The following is a 26,787-nucleotide window of genomic DNA, read 5'->3' on the forward strand; positions in this document are numbered from 1 at the left end:
CAACAGAAAGGACAGAAGGATGAAAATGCTAGCAGCACCCGTCCCACCGATCGCCTTTCTCGAAAGCTAGAAAAGCAATTTGGATAAGGGATGCGATGGGAACTACAAAGAGGAATGAAACTGCTATTAAAAAGTCTCGCAATACTTCACTTCCAGTCTGTAATTTGATTTTTTCCCCTTAAGCAAGTAATTTGCCCCCTTTGTTGCAAGGAACTAGCACTTCAAAGAGATCACCCTAATCGTTTTTTCTAAGCCGTAGGCAGAGCTTGACCTCCGCCCCAGGCAGCAGCCAACTAACTACGCCGACAATGAAGGGGTGGACTGAGCCGCGCGGAGGACACGAGCCACACACACCCACGATGTCCTCGCCTTCACCGCAACCCGGCGTGTAACGATTTGTAATTCTCTTTGTTCCTCTCTCGGATCGATGGCCTCCTCCTTCACGCCACCTCGCCGGGCGGCTTCCTTCGCTGGCATTTGCAGGAGCGGGAAGGAGAAGCAGCCGCCTGGAAAATAACAACCTGCAGCCGCAGCAGCAGCCGCCGCTCCTCTCCCAGCTTGGCGAGGCATGGCCCACCCACTTGAGGGGCAGGAGAGAGAAGCCCTGCTGTGCCCTCTGCCTCGCCACTGCCTCTTCCCCACCCAGTCCGCGGCCATCTGCAGCCCCTCAGCAGCAGCCCGGCAGCATGGGCAGCGGCGCGACTCCCTCCTGACAGGGGCCACCCCGCCGCAAGGGCTGCTCCTCGGGAAAGACGCGCTGCATTAACTTGCCAGGCGCGAGCACGCTGCTTCCTCCCCCGAGCCTGGAACTTGTTGCTGGTGGTGCTCGGCGGCGGAGGGGGAGCCCCGGTAGCTCTGGCCCCTTGGCTCGGGGCTGCCTTTCTCAGTGGCTCCCGTCTCTCCGCCTTTCCCGACAGGCTCCATGCAAGTGAGCGCTCTGGCCAGACTTCGCCAGGTACGTACCGCGGGCTGCGCCCGGGCCGGTGCAGGGAGAGCCGAGCCTGGGGCGGGAGGTCCCTGCCTCTAGCCGGCAAACTGCACCCGGCCAGGGTAACCAGGGAGGCTCCCTACGCCTCGGCTCCCGCTCCAAACCTCTGCCTGACACCACTACCACGAGCCCCGCTCCCCCTAATCCCACACGAGGCGCACTGACCCCTTCCCTGGCCCCCCCGGCTCCCTGCCTCCCTAGCCTCAGCACGAGGCCCCAGAGCCCCCACCCCTCCCAGACACTGCCTGGCCCTTCTTCCCCCTGCCTGACCCCCCTGCACTATGGAGACCACCTAACCCCCTGCCCCCCTAGCCTCAGCATGGGCTCCTCTTACCCCCACCCCTCCCTGACCCCCCTGCACTATGGAGACCCCCTAATCCCCCTGCCCCCCTAGCCTCAGCATGGGCTCCTCTTACCCCCACCCCTCCCTGACCCCCCTGCACTATGGAGACCCCCTAATCCCCCTGCCCCGCTAGCCTCAGCATGGGCTCCTCTTACCCCCACCCCTCCCTGACCCCCCTGCACTATGGAGACCCCCTAATCCCCCTGCCCCCCTAGCCTCAGCATGGGCTCCTCTTACCCCCACCCCTCCCTGACCCCCCTGCACTATGGAGACCCCCTAATCCCCCTGCCCCCCTAGCCTCAGCATGGGCTCCTCTTACCCCCACCCCTCCCTGACCCCCCTGCACTATGGAGACCCCCTAATCCCCCTGCCCCCTAGCCTCAGCATGGGCTCCTCTTACCCCCACGCCTCCCTGACCCCCCTGCACTATGGAGACCACCTAACCCCCTGCCCCGCTAGCCTCAGCATGGGCTCCTCTTACCCCCACCGCTCCCTGACCCCCCTGCAGTATGGAGACCCCCTAATCCCCCTGCCTCCCTAGCCTCAGCACGAGGCCCCAGAGCCCCCACCCCTCCCAGACACTGCCTGGCCCTTCTTCCCCCTGCCTGACCCCCCCCTGCACTATGGAGACCCCCTAATCCCCCTGCCCCCCTAGCCTCAGCATGGGCTCCTCTTCCCCCCCCCCCCCCACCGTGCCCCCCCCCCGCACTATGGAGACCCCCTAACTATCCCCACCCAACCCGCGCTTCACTCCAGGCTTTACAGCCCGTGTTTCCCCTCCCAGCCCCACAGTCACTGCAACGCTCCCACACGTCTCTCACTCCAGGTTCAGCCCCCCCCGCCCCAAACTTCTCTTCTCCCGCCCCAGGCCCCCATTCGCCAGCAGGCCGCGCCCCCCAACAGCCCCTTCGCCTGGATGCTTCAGCGCCCCACTGGCTAGTCCCCTGCGCCGGGGCCCTTCTGACACCACCCGTCCCCGGCTCTGCGCTGCTCTCCTGCCGGCTCTGGACTCCGCCGCATCCCCGCCTCGGCCCCCCAGTCCTGCTTTCCCCCTCGCCGGCAGGCAGCCGCCCCCTGCGTCGGGGGTTCCCCCGCGCGTCACTCTCTGCTCCAGCGTGTTTTCTTGGAAGAAAACTTGCCGGGAAGTTTAAGGCTGTCGCCTTGAGCTCCTCCCCCGACCCCTTCTCCCGGGGCCGAAATCCCAGGGGCAACCAGGCGCGGGGATCAGTCCCGGCGTCGCGCTGGGGCTCTGAATAGGGAAGCGCCTGCCCACTCCCCATCCAGCTCGGCCACTTAGCGTTGTGCAGGGCGGGAGGGGCTGGGGAGAAATTCTGCGGTAGCCCCGGGCTGGGAACTGCTCCGCGGGTGCCGGCGCCTCTCTCCAGCTCCCATCCCGTCGCCAGCGGCAGTTGCCTGTCTCCTCCGGCAGAAACAGGTGGGAGGAGAGTCGGGTGGGCGCACATCCCTAGGGCGGAAAGATCTTCCCCTAGCTCCAGGTGGCTGGCCCTAGCTGGCTGCTGCTGGGTGCACATCCTTCCTAGGCTGTGTCTGTATGCAACAGACGGACCTTTCTTCACAGGAACCAGCTGGTAGGGAGGGTGAGGTTTTTTTGAACCCCAGTACATGATGACTTTCCCAATAGTCTGATTTATTATCTTAAGCCACAGGGAGGGGAAAGGGAGGAGACAAGACAAGTCTTTAAATGATACCAATCTAATAAATAAATAATAATGTTCAGTACATTGATATTGTGTGAACATTTTTATTTATTCACTTTTTGAATTTATATTTTAGTGACCAAGCCTATATTGGCTCTAAAGTGATCCATCAGCAGCAGCTGCAGTAGCAGGTTGGACCATGGCAGCAGGAGTAGCAGCTTGGTTGCCATTTGCACGGGCAGCAGCCATAGGATGGATGCCAGTGGCCACAAATCCCATGCCAGCTGCTCCCCGGCAGGAGAGAAAGCGAAGCCAGGACTCTCTGATTGTGCTGAATGTGAGTGGTACCCAGTTCCAGACATGGCAGGACACCCTGGAGCGCTACCCTGATACACTGCTGGGCAGCTCGGAGCGGGACTTCTTTTACCACCCAGAGACACAGCAGTACTTTTTTGACCGGGATCCTGACATCTTCCGTCACATCCTCAACTTCTATCGTACAGGGAAGCTGCACTACCCTCGTCAAGAATGTATATCAGCTTATGACGAGGAGCTGGCCTTCTTTGGCATCATCCCTGAGATCATAGGTGACTGCTGCTATGAGGAATACAAGGATCGCCGGCGTGAGAATGCTGAGCGCCTGCAGGATGATGCAGATCAGGATCATGCAGCTGAGTGTTCCCTGCCTTCAATGACAACTCGGGAGAGAATGTGGCGGGCCTTTGAAAATCCACACACAAGTACACTGGCTCTGGTCTTCTACTATGTCACCGGCTTCTTCATTGCTATCTCTGTCATTGCCAATGTGGTGGAGACAGTGCCCTGTGGGGTAAACCCTGGTCGCATCAAGGAGCTGCCCTGTGGGGAGCGCTACGCTGTGGCTTTCTTCTGCCTGGATACTGCCTGTGTCATGATCTTCACTGTTGAGTATCTGCTGCGTCTGGTGGCAGCCCCCAACCGCTACAAGTTTGTGCGCAGTGTCATGAGCGTTATTGATGTAGTGGCCATCATGCCCTATTACATTGGTCTGGTGATGACAGATAATGAGGATGTCAGTGGGGCTTTTGTGACACTGCGTGTCTTCCGTGTCTTCCGGATCTTTAAGTTTTCCCGCCACTCACAGGGGCTGCGCATCCTGGGTTACACACTAAAAAGCTGTGCCTCCGAGTTGGGCTTTCTCCTCTTCTCACTGACCATGGCCATCATCATCTTTGCCACGGTCATGTTCTATGCAGAGAAAGGTTCATCGTCCACCAAGTTCACCAGTATCCCTGCGGCCTTCTGGTACACCATCGTCACCATGACAACGCTGGGGTAAGTGCAGATTTGCTTTGGCCAAGGCCAACATTTTAACAACTTTATTGTCACAAAAGAGTAATGTTTGATTTCAAAAACTTCATTAGAAAAAGTGGGAATACCAGTATTTGTTACAAAAGCTTTACAGTCACAAGTGGGTGCTTTATACATTTTATTTTAAACCTATCTGAATAGGTAGATGTAAAAGTGTTGCCAGAGGATAAACATGTGAATAATTTATTACAAAATCAAATTTTGTTTCAAAATTATATGTAGTTTCTTTACTCTTTGCTTTTGCAGTTGGGACAGTGAGAGTATTTTTTTGTAGTCTCCATGAGGTGTCAGTGGGTCTTTAATAATGTAATGTAAGTCCTAGAAAAATCTTTTACAATGTTTGCTACTGTAGTGCCAATTAACAAAAGAGCCCAGATATAGAGTTTTAATCTTACCATACAGAAAACGGTGTAGCTCTGCATTTTGTTTGAACCCAAGTGATGTATAGAAACGGACTTGGATACTGTAAAGTCAGTTGAATTCACAAAAGCATAAGTAAAACTTTAAAATTCACAAAGGCCGAACTTTGGATCCTATTAAGTCACTTGCAAAATTCCCTTTGATTTCAGTAGGACTGGAAATTGGCCAAAAGTGAATGACGTGTCAGCCTACATACACTTATGAAAGTGCCTGTGAAGCTGACTGAGAAAGTATGACAAACATATGTGACTAATTTAATTCCAGTATATATGTTAAACATTGTTCTAGTTATAAATTAAACTTCTCGATAATTTGGAATTAAAATATATCACAGTTGACATTTAAGATCCAATGAGTTTTAGTGGTTAGTTACGAGACTTCATTGTTTAAAAACGATATTTTAATGATAATGTCATTGTAGCTGTTTATTCTATAGAGAAGTTGTGGAAATGTATTTCTCTGTGATGCTAACAGAGATTTAGAAAGGTTGGTTAATTTGAGGAGGCAATTTGTCATTCTAGTCTTAGTTCTGTGATATATAGCATGTTGTAATAGCTATTATATTGAATCTGAATAGGAGTTTATTCATTGTAAATTTCTAGTTCTTTTATGACTGCCCGTATTAAGAGACAAAACTTTTCTCTGTCACTAAGACCATTGTTTCATTAATCTAACATTTCATCACATCTTGTTTAAATTGTCTGGGTTTATGGAACATGCATCACCTTTTTACTTTACCAAAATGAAAGTAAATCTATATAATGAATTAGTTTATTTATTACCTATTATCATAATCTAGATTGGAAAACCATATAAAAAACTTTAAAGATAAAAGGGCTGTATTCTGCCATCAGTTTTTATACAGAGCTTTTATATTTAGCACAATATAACAAATGAAGATAAACACTGTACACTGGAAATATTTCATGTCTTCTAATATTGGTGTGTAATGCCAGAAATGTGTTACAAGCTGTCATTGGTAACAAATTAAGGATTTGTTGTTATATTCGGTAAAATACTCTTATTACTATTTTTAATACTATTACATTATTAATTATCTAAACTGTGATAATTTCAGCAAAATCAGTCATTATCAGTAAACATCACTGAGAACAAATAACAAATGCAGGAGCTGATCTGTATTTGTTTATAACTGATATCTCTTTGATAATTAAGGTAGTCAATATTGGTTGGCAGTACTTGTCCAGGGTACTGAACAGTAGTACATTGTTGTTAATACTTTATGTCCACCTTGTAATTATCTATGTTTCTGATATAGGAGCCTGTTTGGCACTGGTAGGAAAAAATAAATTAAAAGTGTATTATGTTATGATTCCAGATTACAAAAGTATTTTAGACTGGGTAACACTTTCAAAAGCACTTTAGGAACCTAAATCTCATTGGAAATCAGTGGGACTTTGGAGTCTAAGCAATTTTTGAAAATGGGATTTAGGCCTCTAAGTCACTTAGGCTGGAATTTTTTTACAGGGATTTAGGTGCCTGAGGATGCAGGATAGTAGGATTTTTAAAAGGATTTAGGTACTTAACTCCCATTGGTTTCAAGAGGCCAATAGGTGTTCTGTGACAGAATCTGTAAAGAGGCATTCTGGTGAGGGGTCTATAAATTAGGGGGCATAATTCTCATGTGTAAACTCCATGACCCAGCAACAAGACCTGTGCATGCTAATTGTGCTACCGCCATGCAGAAGCTGCACAGGACCACTGCTGGACAGAATACATGTTCCAAATACATGTACATATAAGGGCTAGATTCACTTTAGGCAACTAAATCTCAGAATCAGTCCCCATGAGAATTCATAGAACCCCCATTCAGCCACTGCTGAATCCCATAGGCACCTAAACTTGCCTAAATTTGCTCAGTAAAAGTTCCTTAGGCACCTATATTTCTGCCTCTGAGCATACATAGTGCAGTGACATACCAGGTGTCTGCATGTTCAAACCCCAGCGCAATGTACAATGAGGGGGAAGTTGAGCATTCCTGTGTCTGACTTGCCTGTGGGGCCCAATCTGGCAAGCATGCTCAGGCCTTACCTACTAGACTAGGTCGCAGTAAGCAATCTTACACAAAATAGTGGGGGATGGGGTAAAAAGGAGAAGTAAGAGGATCACCTCCCTCATAACTTTTAGCCCAGTGGTAGGGTACCCACCTAGGAGACCTCTGGTTTAAGTCTCCCCTCCACCTGAGGGGGGCAAAGAGATTTGAACAGGGATCTTCCACCTCTCAGATGAGTGACCTAGCCAGTGGGCTATGGGATAATCTGATGTGGGGTATCTCAGGGTCTGTCTACACTGCAATCAGACATCCACAGCTGGCCCATGTCAGCTACTCTGGCTCGCAGGGCTCAGGCTGAGGGGATGCTTAATTGCAGTGTAGGCTTCTGAGCTCGGGCTGGAGCCTGGACTCTAGGACCCTGCAATTAAACAGCCCCACAGCCTGAGTCAGCTGGCACAGACCAGCCACAAGTTTTTAATTGCAATGTAGATACACCCTTAGGGTACATCCACACTACCCGCAAGATTGGCAGATAGTGATCAATCTATCGGGGATTGACGAGACATGATAAATCAATCCATGAATGTGCTCCCTGTCGACTCCGGAACTCCACCAGGGTGAGAGGCAGAAGTGGAGTCGATGGGGGAGCCGCGGCCGTTGATCCCGCGCCGTGAGGACGGGAGGTAAGTTGGTCTAAGATATGTTGACTTCAGCTACTTCTCATAGCTGAAGTTGCATATCTTAGATCGATCCCACCCCTCCCCCAGTGTAGACCAGGCCTTAGTCTCTCCTACTGAAACTGTTCCACTGTGGATCAATCATTTAAAAAGTCATTGGAGCGGGGCACTGGATCCTGGCTGGGTCTCCCACGAGTGCTCTACAGAGCCACTTTTGTATTTTCTTTTTCTCTCTCTCTGGTCTAATGACTCATTCATTATTTATTTCCTCCCCTCTTCCCCCACCCTCCACTTGCCAGCTTCTTGCAAAAATGGTGTAGGTACCTAACTCCAAGAGAGGGTTGGCAGCTGAGAATCCCAAGCAGAGGAAGGTGCCTCCCTGCAGCCTGGACTTAAGTGCCTGTCTCTGAGAGAGAGGTAGGGCAGGAGTGGCCAACCTGAGCCTAAGAAGGAGCCAGAATTTACCAATGTGCATTGCCAAAGAGCCACAGTAATATGTCAGTAGCATCCCATCAACTCCCCGCACCTCCACTCTCAGAGCCTACCACCCACCGGCAGCCCTGCCAATCAGTGCCTCCTCCTCCCTCCACGCCCCTCCTGATGACCTGTTTCTTGGCATGCAGGAGGCTCTAGAGTGGAGGAGAGAGGGCATGGCAGGCTCAGGGGAGGAGGCGGGAAGGGGTGGAGTGGGTGCAGGGCCTGTGGCAGAGCCAGGGGTTGAGCAGTGAGCACCCCCAGCACATTGGAAAGTTGGTGCCTGTAGCTCCAGTCCCGGAGTTGATGTCTATACAAGGAGCTGCATATTAACTTCTGAAGAGCCGCATGTGGCTCTGGAGCCACAGGTTGGCCACTCCTGGGGTAGGGCTTAGCATGCACTCCTCAGCACCTCCTGCTGGCTAGTTTAGGTAGGAGTCGCTTAGCATGATGGCTTGTTTGAATCCCATTCTGAAGTGCCTGTCTCTCCCTATTTGTTGTATAGGGAGTGGAGGTGCTGAACTCAGGCTTTGCAAATTCCAGTGATAAAGGTTAAGCATGGTGATACTCAACTTCCCCACATCTATGTTCCTTTCTGAATCTAGTCCTTACGTGCCATTTGGGGGATAGCTGCACAGTCATCCTGAATTTGACCATTAACATTTATGATACCACATAATTCTGGAGAAGTTTTAAGCAGCATGTTAACTGAATAATGTTGTCCTTTTAATAATATCTTGTTAGCCATGTTAAGACTGTGATTAAATGTTAAATAGTGATGTATAACTTGAGTAGCATAAAAGGTTCAGAACTCTTCTCAGCTTGAGAGAGTAAGTGCAGGAAAAGAAGGGAAAGTTACAAGGGAAAAAGAGTAAAGATCAATTAAAGTTGATTCTTATTATTTCTAGTAACTTGGATTAGGGATCAGATCCTGCCATCCTTATTTGGGCTACACTCCCATTAATTTAAATTAAAGTTTTGTTTGAATAAGGACTGCAGAAATTGGTCTTACATGAAGCACGTTCATCACCTAGGAACAAAACTAGCTGAATTCACACATATTTTAGAGGATCACTGTGTCAACAAGTTATCTAAAATGTTATAAAATTTTAGGAAAGCTAATGCTAAATAATAGACTAATTTTATTTGCGTTTTGAAGACTGGTTATTGTTCTTACAATTTGTGAGATAGCAAGAGTATTGAGTGTCAACTGTAGCAATTTGGGTAGTGATCTTGGAAGCATAGCTATATTTCTCAGTTCTGAATAATTGGTAAGCAATTAAACCATCTTTTAAAAACAGAGATTACATTTTTTGGTGTAGAATGCCTCCGACTTCAACTATTGCTACAGTTTTTAGACTCCAAGTACATCACAACTATTAACTATCCTCAGCTCCAAATATCACAGTGGAAAGGGTTATATGTGAAGTGTAGTTATACCAAAAACAAAGAAAGAAAGGAGAAATGTAGTTCTAGAAGTAGAAAATGTGCTCACGTAGAAGCTGAGAAATGTGCATTCAAATTTCAAGTCAGTATTTTAGTGATTTTTAACTATACTACTACTAAGGCTCTATAAACCATGAAGGTCCTTGGCCAGTCTCACAATTTGCCCCTCCCCCTTCTAAGGGTTTGCTTGTTTCACCTGCATCAATTTTAATTATAGAAAAAGGTTACAAGTGAGACAGAGGCGAGTAACAAGCATAGGGAAAAACAGAAGGAGGTTGTAGGATAGGGTGGAGGAGGGTTCAAGCCTGCAATAAGGACCAGAGAAGCTTGGGGCCAGCAGCACAAATGAGGCACAAAGGACAAGAAGCTTTGGGGTAGGAGTGGAGGCAGAGCAGGAGATGAGGTCTGTTGAAACTGGGGCTGACAGACTTACACAGGTGCTTATCAGACACCCACAACTACAATGATTGAATTCTACCACTTTCTGCTGTAATCCCTTAATTTACTGGTTTTCTTCCTGAGGGCACGTCTTTACTACCGGTCGTATCGGTGGGTAGCAATCGATTTCTCGGGGATCGATATATTGTGTCTCATCTAGATGCGATGTATCGATCCCCGAACGCGCTCCTGTTGACTCTGGAACTCCACCAACGCGAACGGCGTTAGCAGAGTCGACAGGGGGAGCCGCAGAAGTTGATCCCACATTGTGAGGACAGTAGGTAACTCGATTTAAGATACTTCGACTTCAGCTACGCTATTCACGTAGCTGAAGTTGCATATCTTAGATCAATCCCCTCCCCTAGTGTAGACCAGCCCTGACACTGCTATAGCCAACAAATGAGCTGGGGAAGCCTGGGCCAAGTTTTGGTGGAGTGGAAGTGTGTGTCTGTAGATCACAGAGCTGTATTTGTACAAATTTATATATACTGTTATATATTGTGCTTTAAATAAAGAATGTATTGATCTTTTGTGACTAGTTCAAAAACAATGGCACAGGCATATTAAATAGTTATCTTCTTATTTATGGGCATGATATTATATAGTTTTGTCAGATCATATAACACATCGATAGGTGAATTATAGACTTTGTGGAGGGCTATTTAAAAATAAGAAAATTGATTTTTTGCTTTCATAATGTAAACTAGATGTATTTACAAAATAAAGTAACAAACAGTTCCATTAATTATTATTATTGTTTATTTATTCATGTGCTGAGCATCTTACAACAGATTCCCTGCCCTGAAGAGTTTACAGTCTACTAGATGATATGATGATGCAACATGAGAAAGCTACAAATAATTGATCAGGGAATAGGATGATGGATCTAATGCTATCCTGCACCTGCTACTTCCATCACCTACCTTCATCATTTATCTCTCATTCCTTTCAGATCCTTGAAGTATACTTCCTTTAGTTCTTCTCTTCTCACAGCACTGTTGTCTATAGACCTCCAACTTCTGATTTTGACTATTGGCTTTCTGTGTTTCTCTATTCCAGCTCCCTTACCCACAGCCTGGGCAAATTTAACTTCCACATGAAAGACCCCTCTGACTTTTGCTTTCATTCATGTCCTCTCCCTAGCCTCCTCATTCAGCTGCCAGAACTGGATCAAATCCTCCATTCATCACCATTGTCATTCTCCTGACCTAATCTTTACTCATAATAGTTCCCTCGCTGACCTTTTTTTGATGAATTGCCTCTTTACAATCATCACATAATCTCCTTCAGCAATGCACAATTTATACCTGATCTAGACACTATCTTGTGTTCTTTGTGTGACCTGCAAGCCATCAATGTCTCCAGTGTCTCTGATTTTTATCTTCTCAGAAACACCCAAATATCAAAAATAAAGAACCAATAGCTAAGTAAAAATACAAAAAGAGAACACAATCCTGAAAACCCCTACATTATGAGTAGTTTCATTAAAACCTATGGGACTACTCGTGGGAGTGAGGATTATTCATCTGAGAAAAGATTTGCAGAATTGAATCCTTATTTCTGTATTTTTACTTAACTGGTTGGTCCTTTTAGTATTTGTGTGCTTGATATTTTTTCAAGTCTGTTTTAAATTGAATTTTTCTATTTTTGTGTACAATCTTGTGATAGTGTTAAGCTCTGCAAATACATTATATATTTTGATCTATTTTTTCTTCACAGTGGGGTCTGAATAGCTAGAATACTATAAAATGGGAGGGACAAAGTGTAATATAACCACCTTCTAAGTATATTACTCGATATTCAAAACGGGCTTCAGATAAAATATGAAATATTTGAAAATAATGGTCAGTTTGATGGCAATGAAAACAATTTTTGCTTATTCACTAATAAAAAGATGCTTAAAATTGCATTGTGCTATTGGGTGGCTAGTTAGGAAACAGGAGTCATCACACCTGCTTTAGTTCTCTTCAAATCGGTCAACTTGCATGACTAAAAGATCAAGCAGATTTCTTAGAGGGAAGGAAGATTGTTTACTTCATTCAATTTCCCTTGAGCATGAATTTCCTTACCACAGACACAAGCATGGATATGGTGTCAGGAAGATGAGTTTTCTGTTGAGAATCTCATTTATTTACTTCTTTTTGTGGAAACAGATGGAATTTGGTTTCTTGTAGTTACTGTGAGTCAAGAATAACAACACTTGGGTTGGTGTTGAGGAGGTGGCAATAACAAAATATATGCCAGTACCCTGTAAGTGTATAAACTGACATGCAGAATAATCACCACTGACATCTGATTTGTTGATTATAGCCCATCATATGAACGGTCCTTGGCTAGTAATGCGAATCTGAAATATATGAATAGTTTGACTTAAGTGATAAAAATCCAGGAAGTTCAAATTGAATGGTGACACAACAGTTAACTCAAACTATTGTGAACTTCTGCACCCCTGCCCAACAAGACCTGTTTATAGTGGAAATGCTGGGAAAAAAAAATCTATAAATATAGTAGTAGAGATAGGTTGTGTCACCATTCAATCTGAACTTCCTGGATTTTTATCACGTATGAAGCTGCTTGGGAAATGAAATTATAGTACTGAATACAGAAACTTGTAAAGGAGCTGAATATTCATCTGAAATCTTGTTGTTGTTATACAAAACATTTCATAAACACAAGAAAAGACCCTTAATTTACTTTATTTATTTTCCAGAATAAACATTTGAAACAATGAAAGTCTATGGGCCTGTTTCTTATCTTATTGAAATTTTACCCCAGTAAATCCCGTTACTCCTAGTTTACTCCAACAAAAGTGAAAGGAGAATTGGATTCTATAAGTCATAAACTGACTGATTACAAGAAAGCATATCAAATACAAATCCAAAGACATAGTTTAGGTTCAGGTGCAGCTTCAAGTTTCGTCAGCTATCTGACAGCCAAGTTGACACAGTGCTAGAAAAGATCCTGTATATTTCTGTACCTATCATTCATCAGGCGGTGAATGAGAACACTGATTTTTATTTAAGACATAGTCTACAAAACAGTTTTCCTTCACTTCTTATGAAGTGAAAGAAATATTTTTAAATGCCTAGACTGCATTAGAATGATAGCTCTACGTTCTGTTACGTTTCTCTGAAACAATAATAATGAACATGCTTGGACTGTCACCTATATCACAGTTACTGGTCAGTGGATCCGCAGTACATTGCCTAACTAACGTAGTTCTGGCTGCAATATATGAATGAGAATCTCCCATACTCCAAATAATATTTTCAAATCACCTTGTTTGATATTAAATGAATGAACATAAAAAAAGGAGCATTTTGACAAAAAAAGAAACATTTTTACCACAGTGAACCAAGAAGTTATATTATTTTTTTCCAGACTGGCTTAAATAATGGTCAGCTAAGGTGACAAATGTATTCTACCTTTTAGGTAGAACAACTGAAGTGCAACAGATGTGAGAATCATGAGAGAGATTGCTGGATACAAGTATTTTTATATATATACCTACTGGCCCAGGGTCAAAATGAAAACATTAGCACATTGAAAATTATGTGGCTTTTGGAACATTCCCTGAAAGATTTTAGTTCAATTTACATAATAATAAAATAATAATAATAATAATAATTAATAATTCATGAGTAGTGATTAATAAATAATAAAAATTAATACTAACTAAAAACAGTGTCTTGAGACAGAGATAATCCAGATCCCTCAAAATTCAAACTTCCTAAAGGGAAACTAAATTAGTTTCTTCACACCCCAATGACATTTCAAGAGATAAGAAGCATCTTATAGCAGAGATCCCCAGGTCTCTGTAAGGGATACGAATACCTTAGCGGTCTAAGTATCCAGTTCTGAAAATTCATCTGCACCCTATAAACCCATACTCAAATATCAGCAGTGTTAACACTTCCTAATTCTAAAAGCTGATAAAATAATCGTAACGTATTACTGTGGTTGTATGAGATCGTAAAAGCCAAGTTCTATCTGTTTGACTATTAAAGATCCAGTGACACTTTTCATAAGAGCAGTGAAGTGGTTTGCTCTGAGGTCCTTGATAAAACAATATTTCCTTTCTCACGTTGCTGTGCGCTGGTTGGCTACAACCCTCCATCCCTGAGGTGTGAGCATTTCCAGAGTGCTGTGTGCATGCCCTTAATATGAGCCTGACCCTGCACCACTGAATTAAATGGGAGATTTTTCGTTTCCTTCAGTGGGGGCAGGATACAGGCCATTGTGAAGATGCTGTAAAAATATTAGTATGAATAATCTCATATTTATGTAATTTGTCATATATGGTAAGGCCCACATTTTCAAATTTGGGCCCATATTCTTCAAAGTGATACATGTGAGTAGTCCCTTACCCCTGATTGGATTCCCACTGGAGTCAGTGAGACAATGTATGAGCACAGGGATCCTCCTGCGTGGATCAGATTGCAGGATCAGAATGCTCTGAGCCAGATTTTAAAGGTATTCAGATGCCTAAAGATGCAGGGAAACCCCTTGTGGGGTTTTCAAAAGTGCCTAATTGCAATTGAAATCAAAGGGAATTATGTGCTTAGGGGGCTAGCTGCATTTGAGATGCCTAAATTCTTTTAAAAATTTTACTCTTACTTTAGGTTAAGGACCTAAATAAATGGCCTGATTTTCAGAGGTGCTGAGCATGAGCTGCTGGTATAGAAATAAATGGGATTTACGGGTGCTCAGCATTTGTAAAAATTAACGTTTCCCATGTTCCTATAACATTAGCAAAGCAGAAAATTGTGTATCTATCTATTGAAAGTGAGGTAGATAGTTTAACAGTTAAAAGAGGGGAAATAACTTGGAGAAAGATTTTCTAAAAGCAAAATCTCTTTGGTTTTCAGTTTTTGCTGTCATTTTCTGTAATTGATAATGTAGCAGGAAGATAATTGTAAGAAATATTAATTTTGTTATGCAAGTTTTACAAATTTCTTGTTTGTTATTCTTGAACCAATGAAAATGTTTTCCAGTAACTAACTGCAACATTTTAAAATGGAGCATATGCAAATGTCCAGTTTTGAAAACTGTCATAGCCTGGAGCTCTGATTGACTTCAGTGAGATCAGAATTTGGTTCAGAGACAGTAATTTTGATGAAAGGTCCAGCACAAGCACTTACAGAGTTGTTGGCTTTTTGTGAGTTTTGGAAAATATTGTGGGCTAATACATGTGGAAGAATCTTTCAAATTATCATTTGTGATCCTAGTCTTCCAGGAATTCTTTGTGAGGGGGAGTCTCAACCCATACTAATTGTGTCAGCCTGTAACAATAGCTAGTAATTACCCCTACTAATTTCTTCTGAATCTCTATTGTTAGCTTCCTTCAGTAAGCCATACCAAAAGGGTTTTCTATACAAGACTGTGTGTAGAAAAGGCACTTAATTTATTTTCAGTTTTATTTTATCAATTTTTTTTTCCTAAAAGAGGGAAACATATTTTCATGTTTGAAACTTTACTTTCCATTTCTGTAACCTGCATCTATAGCTCTTGTAGTCGGTTAACAATTTCTTGAACTTCCTTATCAGTTGTGGGCAGCAACTACTGCACTGTGCTGGGCTATTTAGGAATAAAGTGGGTGGATGGATTACATGGTGGATTACAGTGGCAACATGCTGGTTTCTAAACTCTCCTGCTTCCCACAATGGGTAGAGGGGCTGAAGTGTGTTCCCCTGATCAAACTGAGAAGAAAAGTTTGTTTTATGAAGTCTCATCTTTTGTTGAAATTAAAAATAAGAAGTTTAAAAATAAATCTCTTTGTATTGAAGGTACATCAAAATTAAGAAATCCGTATGTTTTTTAGGATAAGCTTCCTTATTAATTTAAATTATTCTGGATTGATTTAGGAGATTTTAGTTTTATAAGTGTTCTGGAGTGGGTTTGACTATATTGATTACTCATTTAAATCAATAAATCAAATCCAGTTGAGACAAAGGGCTTGTCTACATTACTTGCTGGATCAACAGGCAGCAATCAATCCAGCAGGGGTCGATTTCTCATGTCTAGTTTAGACGCGATAAACAGACCACCGAGTGCTCTCATGTCGACTCTGGTACTCCACCAAGGCGAGAGGCGCAGGTGGAGTTCATGGGAGAACGTCAGCCATCGATTCACGACAGTGAAGACACCGTGGTAAGTAGATCTAAGTACGTCAACTTCAGCTACGTTAGTCACGTAGTTGCATAACTTAGATCGATCCCCTCCCCGCAGTGTAGACCAGGCCAAAGATAAGAGGTAAGGACAGAGTGGAATAAGCAAGCAGAAGCTACATATATCAGATGGTAGATAGACAAGTTAGGGGTGTTTAAATAATTCAGATAATAAAAACAACCAAGTCGCATTATAATATTTATTAGATATATTGTAATGAACTAAGTTAATTTTTGTGTTTTGAAACAACTGCAATGGAGAATTAGTTAACCTATAATCAATAGCATTGTTCTTTTTTACCTCTGGGCATAAAACTTCACAAAAATAGAAATAATATACAGACAGAAAGTTAAGAATAAACATATTTAAAAATTGCCTTAGTGGTTAGAAGAACTAGATTTTCATTACCTGACACATGAAAATTAAGTAAAGGCAGAAAAGGCCCTTGATTTGAGTTGCTAGTGGAAGCAGTAAAAAGGGCAATAAGATGTTGGCTTATTTCAAGAGACATAACTCTAGGGATGGTGGGCTATCAATAAAGCATTGCCTACAGTAATTTTGGAGTACAATACCTCACTTTTGGCTATTACATTTGAAGAAAAGTATAGTTAATTAGCAGAAGAGTACAGCATAATATGGAGTACTGGATAGGGCATGTAAATAAGTGAATTTGAGGGGCTTTTATATGAGGAGAGAGGAGGCAACTATATTACCTCCTTGTGATTAGAAGCATCCACAACCTTAGTTTCCTGACAAGTGGTTTCCTGCTCAATGGCCACATTGAGAAGGTCCTCTACTTCCAGGGTAAACCGAAGTGCAGACACAACAAAACGGCTTCCAAACAAGTCCTTTGCCCTCCCTGTGCCATAGCCTTTCCTCTTGGTTGCAAAGATACAACCCCACAGTTTTTAGATAGTATCTTAGGGCCATAGGGAAGCCCATGCCTGCCCTCTGCCTAGAACTTCTGCCTTGGGACCATAAAAAGTGAAGTAGCTATCCACTCCAAATTCAACCATTCTTGATTCATTTTTGCATCAGGTCCTCTTCCTATGTTTGCCTACTGTTTAGGCCTTTCCCTGTGAATGCAAACAAAATACCCAGTTAAATCAGTTTTCAGGTTTATGGTTTTTCAAATAAAACCAAAAACCTTTTGAAGAAAATTATAAAGAAAATGTGTTGAAAGTTTTTTGTTTTTTTGGGGGGGGGAGGGGAAGGAGAGGGCGTTCACAATCCCAAGCAGCTCTGTTTCTGAGTCAGCAAATGGATAGCCTAAAACAGAGATCTCAAACTCAAATCACCACGAGGGCCACATGAGGACTAGTACATTGGCCCGAGGGTCGCACCACTGACACCTTTTCATATAAAGGTACAACAGTCCCCGCGCGCTGCCCCCAGCCTCGCCCCCAGTCCACCCCTTCCATTAGGTCTCATCCCGCTCCACCTCTTCCAACCTCTTCCCCAAAGTCCCCACCACAACTCCGCCCCCTCCCTGTCCCTATTCCAAACCCTTCCCCAAATCCCTGCCCTTGCCCCGCCTCTTCTCTGCCTCCTCCCCTGAGCGCGTGGCTCCCCACTCTTCCTCACTCCCTCCTGGAAAGCACGCAGCTGTTTGGGGGTGGGAAGCGCCTGGAAGTAGGCAGAGAAGCGGGGACGCGGTGTGCTGGGGGGGAGGGGAGCGGCGGGGAAGGGGAGCTTGGTGGATGCAGGAAATAACTCCGGGGGGGCATGGGGAGCTTGGCGGGCCACAGTGGCCCGTGGGCTGCGTGTTTGAGACCCTTGGCCTAAAACAACAGCTCTGAAAGGGATGTGAACTGTTCTCATTTCATCTTAATGGGAAGCCTGCTGATGGAGATTTAAATGTCAACATTGTAGCTATTTAACTACGGACCATTTGAGAAGAATCACCAAACTAATGTGCTTAACTAACAGTCTAAACTTACCTCCCACACCACTAGTGCCCCTACTTCTGAATCTCCTTTATCGTAATGTCAAAATCTCCAGCTTCTACCATGCAGTTGTGCAATGTCAATACAAAATTGTGCAACAGACTAGAAATTTAGAGACAGAGTAAAATAAATTTAATTTAATACTAAATTAGATTATACCAAACACTGTACTGATTTTAATTCAGGAGAAACGTACAATTTTAACTTTTCATAAATTGCTGCAAAAATTCCAATCTGCAGCACTGGAGAACTGCAGAATCCTGAGTCCCTTGCCAAAGAACTGAAGATGAGTTTACTGCAGAGTACATGAAGCTTTACTTACTCATTTGTCTTCTGACTTTGTCTGCTTCTCTACAAAGTATGTGAGCCTCCCCAGTAGGTGAACTTCTGTAGTTTGGTCTGAATCTTGTTATTGATGGTGGCTTGTTTATTATTACTTGAAAAAAATTGAAACTTCCTCTCCATGTTTTGCTTCTCTGGAGAATCAAAGCTTTGCCAGCTGGCATATTTTTACCATACTTCTATTGTTGATAGGTTCCCTGAAATTCCATGTTTCTCTCAAAGAGCCTGCCTTTCTTTTTGTCAGACTTCACCAGTTGAAAATATATTTTTCTACATTAATTTTGTGTATTAATTGGAATTTTATTTTTTCCATCTCTGAATTAAAAGAATTGGAAGAATACTTACTTAAGCTTTTGTTAGTTTACCCTATTCACTCTAGTGGGTTTATTTATTTATTTATCTATCTATTTATTTATTTATTTTTGGCTATTTGTTAAAAGAGTGTGTCCTGGGTAAGTTTCTCTCAATGACAGAGTTGTCATAAATTTTCAGAGCGAGTTCCAAGTATAAGGTACTAAACTGCAGGTCTACCTTTGATGAGAGGCAAGGAGAGAAATGTGAAATATCTGCTGCTATGGTGAGTGTGGACAATGTGTACTTTGTGATGTCTGGGAAAATACAGGAGAGCCTCAGAATTATGAACACCAGAGTTACGAACTGACCAGTCAACCACACACCTCATTTGGAACCAAAAGTACACAGTCAGGTAGGAGCAAAGACACACACACAAAAAAGCAAATACAGTACTGTGTTAAGCATAAACTACTAAAAAATAAAGGGAAAGCAGCATTTTTCTTCTTCATTATAAAGTTTCAAAGCTGTATTAAATCAATGTTCAGCTGTGAACTTTTGAAAGAACAGCCATAGTGTTTTTTTCAGAGTTATGAACAACCTCCATTCCCGAGTTGTTCATAACTCTGAGGTTCTGCTGTTCTGGGAACCTGCATTAATGTTGACCCTATATGAAAAGAGAAAGTAGGGATATCAACATGTACTACTCCTGCTTCTCTTTCAGTTCTTAGGTGCTTGAATCTTGACAAACCTTTACCTGAATAGAAGGATTGTTCAGACACTTTTTGAATTTGGAGGGATTCTTTTTTTTAGCACTTTTCTGTTATCTACAGAGACAAAGGGGGTTAGGAAGAGTAGTTGGAACCATGTAGTGTCACTAGAGAAAAATTATTTTAGCTAACCACTTTGTTAGAATTAAAGAAACAGAGAAAGAAAAACAGTGCTGTAAATCTGAACTGCTTGTTTTACAAGCAAGCAACCTGCTAGTGACAGATTGATGATATGATGTGGAAGAGAAATACATCTTTTTCTCATATTTTGTTTACTATGGTGTTAAAAACTGATAATTTATTTACTAATTCTGTTTACATAATTTGATCAAAGCTATAAAATATAAAAAGTGCCAAGAGCTTTTAAAATTAAAAAAAAAAAGTTCTGCTTTCTAGATTTTCTGCCACCTAGGAGCTACATTTTCAATTCAGCAACTAGGATTTTGTTCAAGCAACTCTTGATATCACCTCTGAATATTTCTCATCAAAAGCTGTCAAAAGCTTTATCCATTGACATGCAAGTTAATAGTAGACCTGATCAGGAATTTTTAGACAAAATGTTTTTTCATTGGAAAATGCCAGTTCATTTTAACCATAATTGTTCAGGAGAAAGGGCCAGTTTCAACAAACTTCTTATTTTGAAAAGTTTTAAAAAAGTTGCGATTGTCCTGTTTCTACATTTTCAAAATGAAAATGTTCATTTTTATGGTTGAAATGACTTTTTGTTTAGAAATTTAATTTATGGTAAAAAAGTGTAATAAATAAAAAGAAAGAAAATAAAAATGTTTGAAATCAAAACAAAACACTTTAATTGAGCCAATTCAAACTTTTTGGGGGGGATTTTTGGTTTGTGAAAATTCTTGAAATTTTGACTTTTGTTACAGTTTGGGACAAGAACACATTTTGAAATGTTAATAATTCTCATAGGATAGGTCTAGTCAATAGAGAGAGTCTCACTGACACAGTGGGGTTTGGCTTAAATTCAGATTGAGGAAACAGACTATCTAAAGCAAAAGTGTTTTGTAAGTCTGTGAACAAAAATGTTCATATGAAGAACTGATAACTGTAGTGAAAAGGGTTTCTATTTTCTATTGCATCAAAGAATCAAAGGGGCTAAGAATGATGCTAGATTTTCAGAAACCTGACATGTGCATCAGGAAAAGCTTCGTGAAAAACCCATCTTTTAATCACAACATTAATGTGCATAAATTTTGCAAATGTCTTTCTGATCATACTCATATTCTTGTGGGCCTTACTCTGCAAAGTGATGAGAAAAACTGTGAGGTTCTGTGACGTTCCACAATTCATTAGGTTTTCAGTGGGAGATGACCGCATTCAGTATCTCCTGGGAGAGCTCAACACTTTGCAGAATCAAGTCCTATAACCCTGATCCAAAGCCCTTTGGAGTCAGCCAGAGTCTTTCCTTGGACTCCATTGGGCTTTGAATCAGGGCCCTATATGAACATGGCTGTGAGGATGATGATTAGTACAACATTGAGTATTTGGGTTGTCAGAAGCCCAAGAGTTTTAACCAAACTCTTAAAATTAGTAGTGGTAGCGCAGCTGAGATCTCTACTGGTAATATCGATCTTTGTCAGTTTAGGTGACAGCATCTGTCAAGGTACAATTCCCCACTCTGAACATTAGCGTCCAAAAGATGGGGTACCAGCATGAATTCCTCTAAGCTCGATTACCAGCTTAGAACCTGTAGCGCTGCCACCAACCAGGAATTCCAGTGCCTGGTACACTCTGGTCCCCACAAAACCTTGCCCGGGGACCCCCAAGACCCAGACCCTCTGGATCTTAACACAAGGAAAGTAAACCCTTTCCCTCACCGTTGCCTCTCCCAGGCTTCCCTTCCCTGGGTTACCCTGGAAGATCACTGTGTGATTCAAACTCCTTGAATCACAAAACAGAGAGGACAATTCACCTTCCTCCCTCCTTCCCTTTCCCCCTCCCAGACTCTTCCTGAGAGAAAGTAATCCTGGCACAGAGAGAAATCAGCCTCTCTCTCCCTCTTCCCTCCTTTCTCCCCACCAATTCCCTGGTGAATCCAGACCCAGTCCCCTGGGGTCTCACCAGAATAAAAAAAAACAATTAGGTTCTTAAACAAGAAAAGCTTTTAATTAAAGAAAAAACAGTAAAAATTATCTTTGTAAATTTAAAAAAAATGGAATAGGTACAGGGTCTTTCAGCTATAGACACTGGGAACACCCTCCCAGCCTAAGTATACAAGTACAAATTAAAATCTTTTCAGCAAAATACCAATTTAACTCCTTTCAGCCAAATACACATTTAAACTTCTTCCAGCCAAATACACACTTGCAAATAAAGAAAACAAACATAAGCCTAACTCGCTTTATCTATCTAGTACTCACTATTCTGAATCTATAAGAGCCTGTATCGGAGAGATTGGAGAGAAACCTGGTTGCACGTCTGGTCCCTCTGAGCCCCCTGAGTGAACAACAACCAAACACTAACAGCACACACAAAAACTTCCCTCCCTCCAGATTTGAAAGTATCCTGTCCTCTGATTGGTCCTCTGGTCAGGTGTCAGCCAGGCTCACTGTTCTTGTTAACCCTTTCCAGGCAAAGAGATATGAAGCACTTCTGTTCTATTAACTCTTACTTATCTGTTTATGACAGCATCATTCATAGATTTAGCATGAAAGGCAAATAGAAAGAGCTCTGTTATCTCTGCTGAAGCACAGTTTATCATCAGTGGGAAAAACTGATAATTGATTCCAATTCACAATATAACAGACTGTCTCTGCAGATTATCAAGAAGAGGTGGTTCATTGTGGCCAGCAAGTAACACAGTCTCTCTTCTGGTAACTTAGGTAATTTAGTCATATATGAGACTCTTTTTCAGGGTGCCTCACAAAAATTGGTAATAATAGACACCAGATGGGAAGCTCACTCAAACTTCATGACTACATAAAAATGATGGGTGGGGGAAGAGAAAAACATCAAAAATAAATTTTTTCCTAAGCTAAGAGCAGTCTGGTTAACTCACCTGAACTTTCAGGGATCCTTGAAAGGACATCACATGATAATACTATCAGACAACATCACAGATATAAGCCTGGTCTATACACACTTTTTTTTGCTGGTACAGGTTAGGAATGTGATTATTTTTAAACCAAAATAGTTATACTAGTACAACACCAGTATGAAAGCAGTTATATCAATGTAAAGGTGCCTTACACTGGTATATTTTATTTTCCTTCCCATATGGGATTAGCTATAAAGTATCTTTATACTGATATAACTGCATCCACACTAAGGAGTTGTACCACTTTAAGTATACCGATATACAATACTTCTATGTATAGACAGGCCTATAGGTTATATAAAGACACAAAGGACCAATGTTTGGTTCACCATCAGGGTCAATCAAGTAATCAATGAGCAGAAAATATAGAGTTCTAAGATCTGTATACATCAGAGGCACTTAGAATTGTATGAATTGATAAGCTTTCTTTTGTTTTTGCAAAATGGGAAATGACTGCCTAGGCAGGAGTACTGTGGAAAAAGATCTGGGGGGTCATATTGGACCACAAGCTAAATATGAGTCAACAGTGTAATGCTGTTGCAAAAAAAGCAAACATCATTCTGGGATGTATTAGCAGGTGTGTTTTAAGTAAGACATGAGAAGTAATTCTTCTACTCTACCCAGTGTTGATTAGGCCTCAACTAGAGTTTTATGTTCAGTTCTGGGCGCCACATTTCAGGAAAGATGTGGACAAATTGGAGAGAATCCAGAGAAGAGCAACAAAAATGATTAAAGGTCTAGAAAACATGACCTGTGAGGGAAGATTGAAGAACTTCGGTCTGTTTAGTCTGAAAAAGAGAAGACTGAGGGGGAACATGATAACAGTTTTTAAGTATGTAAAAAGGTTGTTACAAGGAGGAGGGAGAAAAAAAATTTTTTTTTTTAAATTTCTGAGGATAGGGCAAGAAGCAATGGCTTAAATTGCAACAAAGGAGGTTTAGGTAGGATATTAGGAAAAACTTCCTAACTGTCAGGGTGGTTAAGCTTTGGAATAAATTGCCTAGAATTATATGATTAAGATCACTGATTGTGAATAGGATCCTATTTTTTTATCCTACTCCCATTAAGAATGGCCATTATTTTAAGAATCTGTTTTGTGACAAATTCATATATTGATATGTCTACAGAATTTTTGATCTGTGGGAATGAAAAATCTCCAGTGCTCTAGCAATTATGGAAGAAGAGGGATAGCTCAGTGGTTTGAACATGGGCCTGCTAAACCCAGGGTTATGAGTTCAATCCATGAGGGGGCCATTTAGGGAACTGGGGTAAAAATCTGGGGCTTGGTCCTACTTTGAGCTGGGAGTTGGACTAGATGACCTCCTGAGGTCCCTTCCAACCCTGATATTCTATGACAGGCTGTAGTTTTTATTTACAAATCTTGAAATTTTGCAGTATTATAAATGCAGATAAATTACATTAATGAGCAGGCTCTCTGCATATTAACAATTGGTTTGTGAGAGTAAAAGCCCTGATTATTGGAAGCTAACCATATAATATATGCCTAAATGAGTGTTGCAAACCAACACAAAGAACCTACCTGAACTGTGGTCATATTCATCTTGGCATTTTCCATTGACTAAAAATTTTTTATTTGCGGCAATTATTTTCTTAATAATGGTTTTACGGATGGAATATCTGCCTACAGAAGATTCATATTGTAGATTCAATTAAAGAGTTATTCTATACATCTTATTTTCCTTCTTTCATGCCGAAGAAAAACACACACACACACACACCCTATACACAGACAAATAGCATTTCTTTCATCATTCTTCCTGAATCACAGATTTCAGAAAGAAAAAAATATGGTATGGGATAGATTCTAAGAAAGTGTTAGGGATTTACCCTCAAATGAACACAGGACATTTGCAAATCTACAGATTTACTTAAAAACACCGAGGAGTACTTGTGGTACCTTATAGACTAACAAATTTATTTGGACATAAGCTTTTGTGAGCTAAAACCCACTTCATCAGATGCATGGAGTGGAAAATACAGTAGGAAGATATATATAACAGTACATGAAAAGATGGGAGTTGCCTTACCAAGTAGGGGTTTGAGACAATTTGATTAAAGTGGGCTATTATCAACAGGATGAAAAATCACTTTTTTAGTGGTAATCAGGGTGGCTCATTTCAAACAGTTAACAAGAAGATGTGAGTAACAGTAGCGGTATATTAGCATGGGGAAATTAGCCTTTTTTTAGTTCTTTTAGTGACTCATCCACTCCCATCAGGAACAGTATCCCCAATAATGTCACGGCAAACCTTGTGGCTGAACTTTGTGACTTTGTTCTCACCCACAACTATTTCACATTTGGGGACAATATATACCTTCAAGTCAACGGCACTGCTATGAGTACCCGCATGGCCCCAAAGTATGCCAACATTTTTATGGCTGATTTAGAACAACCCTTCCTCAGCTCTCGTCCCCTAGTGCCCCTACTCTACTTGCACTACATTGATGACATCTTCATCATCTGGACCCATGAGAAAGAGGCTGTTGAGGAATTCCACCAGGATTTCAACAATTTCCACCCCACCATCAAACTCAGCCTGGACCAGTCTAAACAAGAGATCCCCTTCCTGGACACTACCGTGCTAATAAGCAATGGTCCCTTAAACACCACCCTATATTGGAAACCTACTGACTGCTATACTTACCTACATGCCTCCAGCTTTCATCCTGACTACATCACGAACCATTGTCTACAGCAGGGGTCGGCAACCTCTGGCACGTGGCTCACCAGGGTAAGCACCCTGGTGGCCTGGGCTGGTTTGTTTACCTGCTGCATCCGCAGATTCAGCTGATCGCGACTCCCACTGGCTGCAGTTCGCTGCTCCAGGCCAATGGGGGTGGTGGGAAGCAGCGCAGACTGAGTGATGTGCTGGCTGTGGCTTCCCGCCACCCCCATTGGCCTGGAGCAGTGAACCATGGCCAATGGGAGCCACAATCGGCCGAATATGTGGATTATGTGAAACCAACTGGCCCAGTCCGCCAGGGTGCTTACCCTGGAGAGCCACATGCCAGAAATTGCCGACCCCTGGTCTACAGCCAAGCTCTAAGATACAACTGTATTTGCTCCAATCCCTCAGACAAAGACAAACACCTACAGGATCTCTATCAAGTGTTCTTAAAACTATAATACCCACCTGCTGAAGTGAAGAAACAGAATGATAGAGCCAGAAGGGTACCAAGAAGTCACCTACTACAGGACAGGCCCAACAAAGAAAGTAACAGAATGCCACTAGCCGTCACCTTCAGCCCCCAACTAAAACCTTTCCAGCACATCATCAAGGATCTACAAGCTATCCTGAAGGACGATCCCTCACTCTCACAGACTTTGGGAGACAGGCCAGTCCTTGCTTACAGACAGCTCCCCAGCCTGAAGCAAATACTCACTAGCAACTACACACCACACAACAAAAACACTAACCGAGGAATCTAACCCTGCAACAAACCCCATTGCCAACTCTGTCCACATGCCTATTCAAGGGACACCATCATAGGACCTAACCACATCAGTCACACCATCAGGAGCTCGTTCACCTGCACATCTACCAATGTGATATATGCCATCGTGTGTCACCAATGCCCCTCTGCCATGTACATTGGCCAAACTGGACAGTCTCTACGGAAAAGAATAAATGGACATAAATCAGACGTCAGGAATGATAACATGCAAAAACCAGTCGGAGACCACTTCATCCTCCCTGGACACTTAATAACAGACTTAAAAGTGGCAATTCTTCAACAAAAAAACTTCAGAAACAGACTCCAATGAGAAACTGAGGAACTGGAATTAATTTGCAAACTGGACACCATCAAATTAGGCCTGGGAGTGTATGGGTCACTACAAGAACTAAAAAAAAATAATTTCCCCATGCTAATGTGCCCCTACTGTTACTCACACCTTCTTGTTAACTGTTTGAAATGAGCCACCCTGATTACCACTAAAAAAGTGATTTTTCATCCTGTTGATAATAGCCCACTTTAATTGAATTGTCTCAAACCGCCCCCCCCCAACTTGGTAAGGCAACTTCCATCTTTTCATGTTCTGTGTTATATCTTCCTACTGTATTTTCCACTCCATGCATCTGATGAAGTGGATTTTAGCCCTCAAAATCTTATGCCCCAATAATTTGTTAGTCTATAAGGTGCCACAAGAACTCCTCAATGTTTTTGCTGATACAGACTAACATGGCTACCACTCTGAAACCTACAGATTTCCTTGTATTTCATCCAATTTTTTAGGTTTAAAGATTGAGTCCAGTCTGCATAATAATATAATGCAGTTTACTTCTTTATAACTGTTCCATATTTCCCATTCCAAAATGTCTTGCATAAGATTATTTCTTCTAGCCATAATGTCTGATCAACAAGACAAATGCTGTGCCCTGTCCA

At 42.5% G+C, this 26,787-nt stretch overlaps 1 protein-coding gene across 3 annotated transcripts in view; it reads left to right on the top strand.

Annotated features, from left to right (window-relative positions):
• Nucleotides 1-867: 867 nt before the first annotated feature.
• Nucleotides 868-26,787, top strand: part of KCND2 (potassium voltage-gated channel subfamily D member 2) — a 438,113-nt gene continuing 412,193 nt past the window's right edge. For 2 of the 3 annotated variants that reach the window (XM_030549091.1, XM_030549093.1), the window contains exons 1-2: nucleotides 868-955; nucleotides 3,126-4,303. In XM_030549091.1, coding sequence (XP_030404951.1) covers nucleotides 3,189-4,303 — 1,115 coding nt within the window. In that variant the 5' untranslated portion in view covers nucleotides 868-955; nucleotides 3,126-3,188. Of the gene's footprint in view, nucleotides 956-2,685; nucleotides 2,767-3,125; nucleotides 4,304-26,787 lie in introns of those variants that run through there. The other variant, XM_030549092.1, reaches the window with a different exon arrangement.

The sequence above is a fragment of the Gopherus evgoodei genome, chromosome 1, assembly GCF_007399415.2.
Source record: "Gopherus evgoodei ecotype Sinaloan lineage chromosome 1, rGopEvg1_v1.p, whole genome shotgun sequence".
Taxonomy (NCBI): Eukaryota; Metazoa; Chordata; order Testudines; family Testudinidae; genus Gopherus; species Gopherus evgoodei.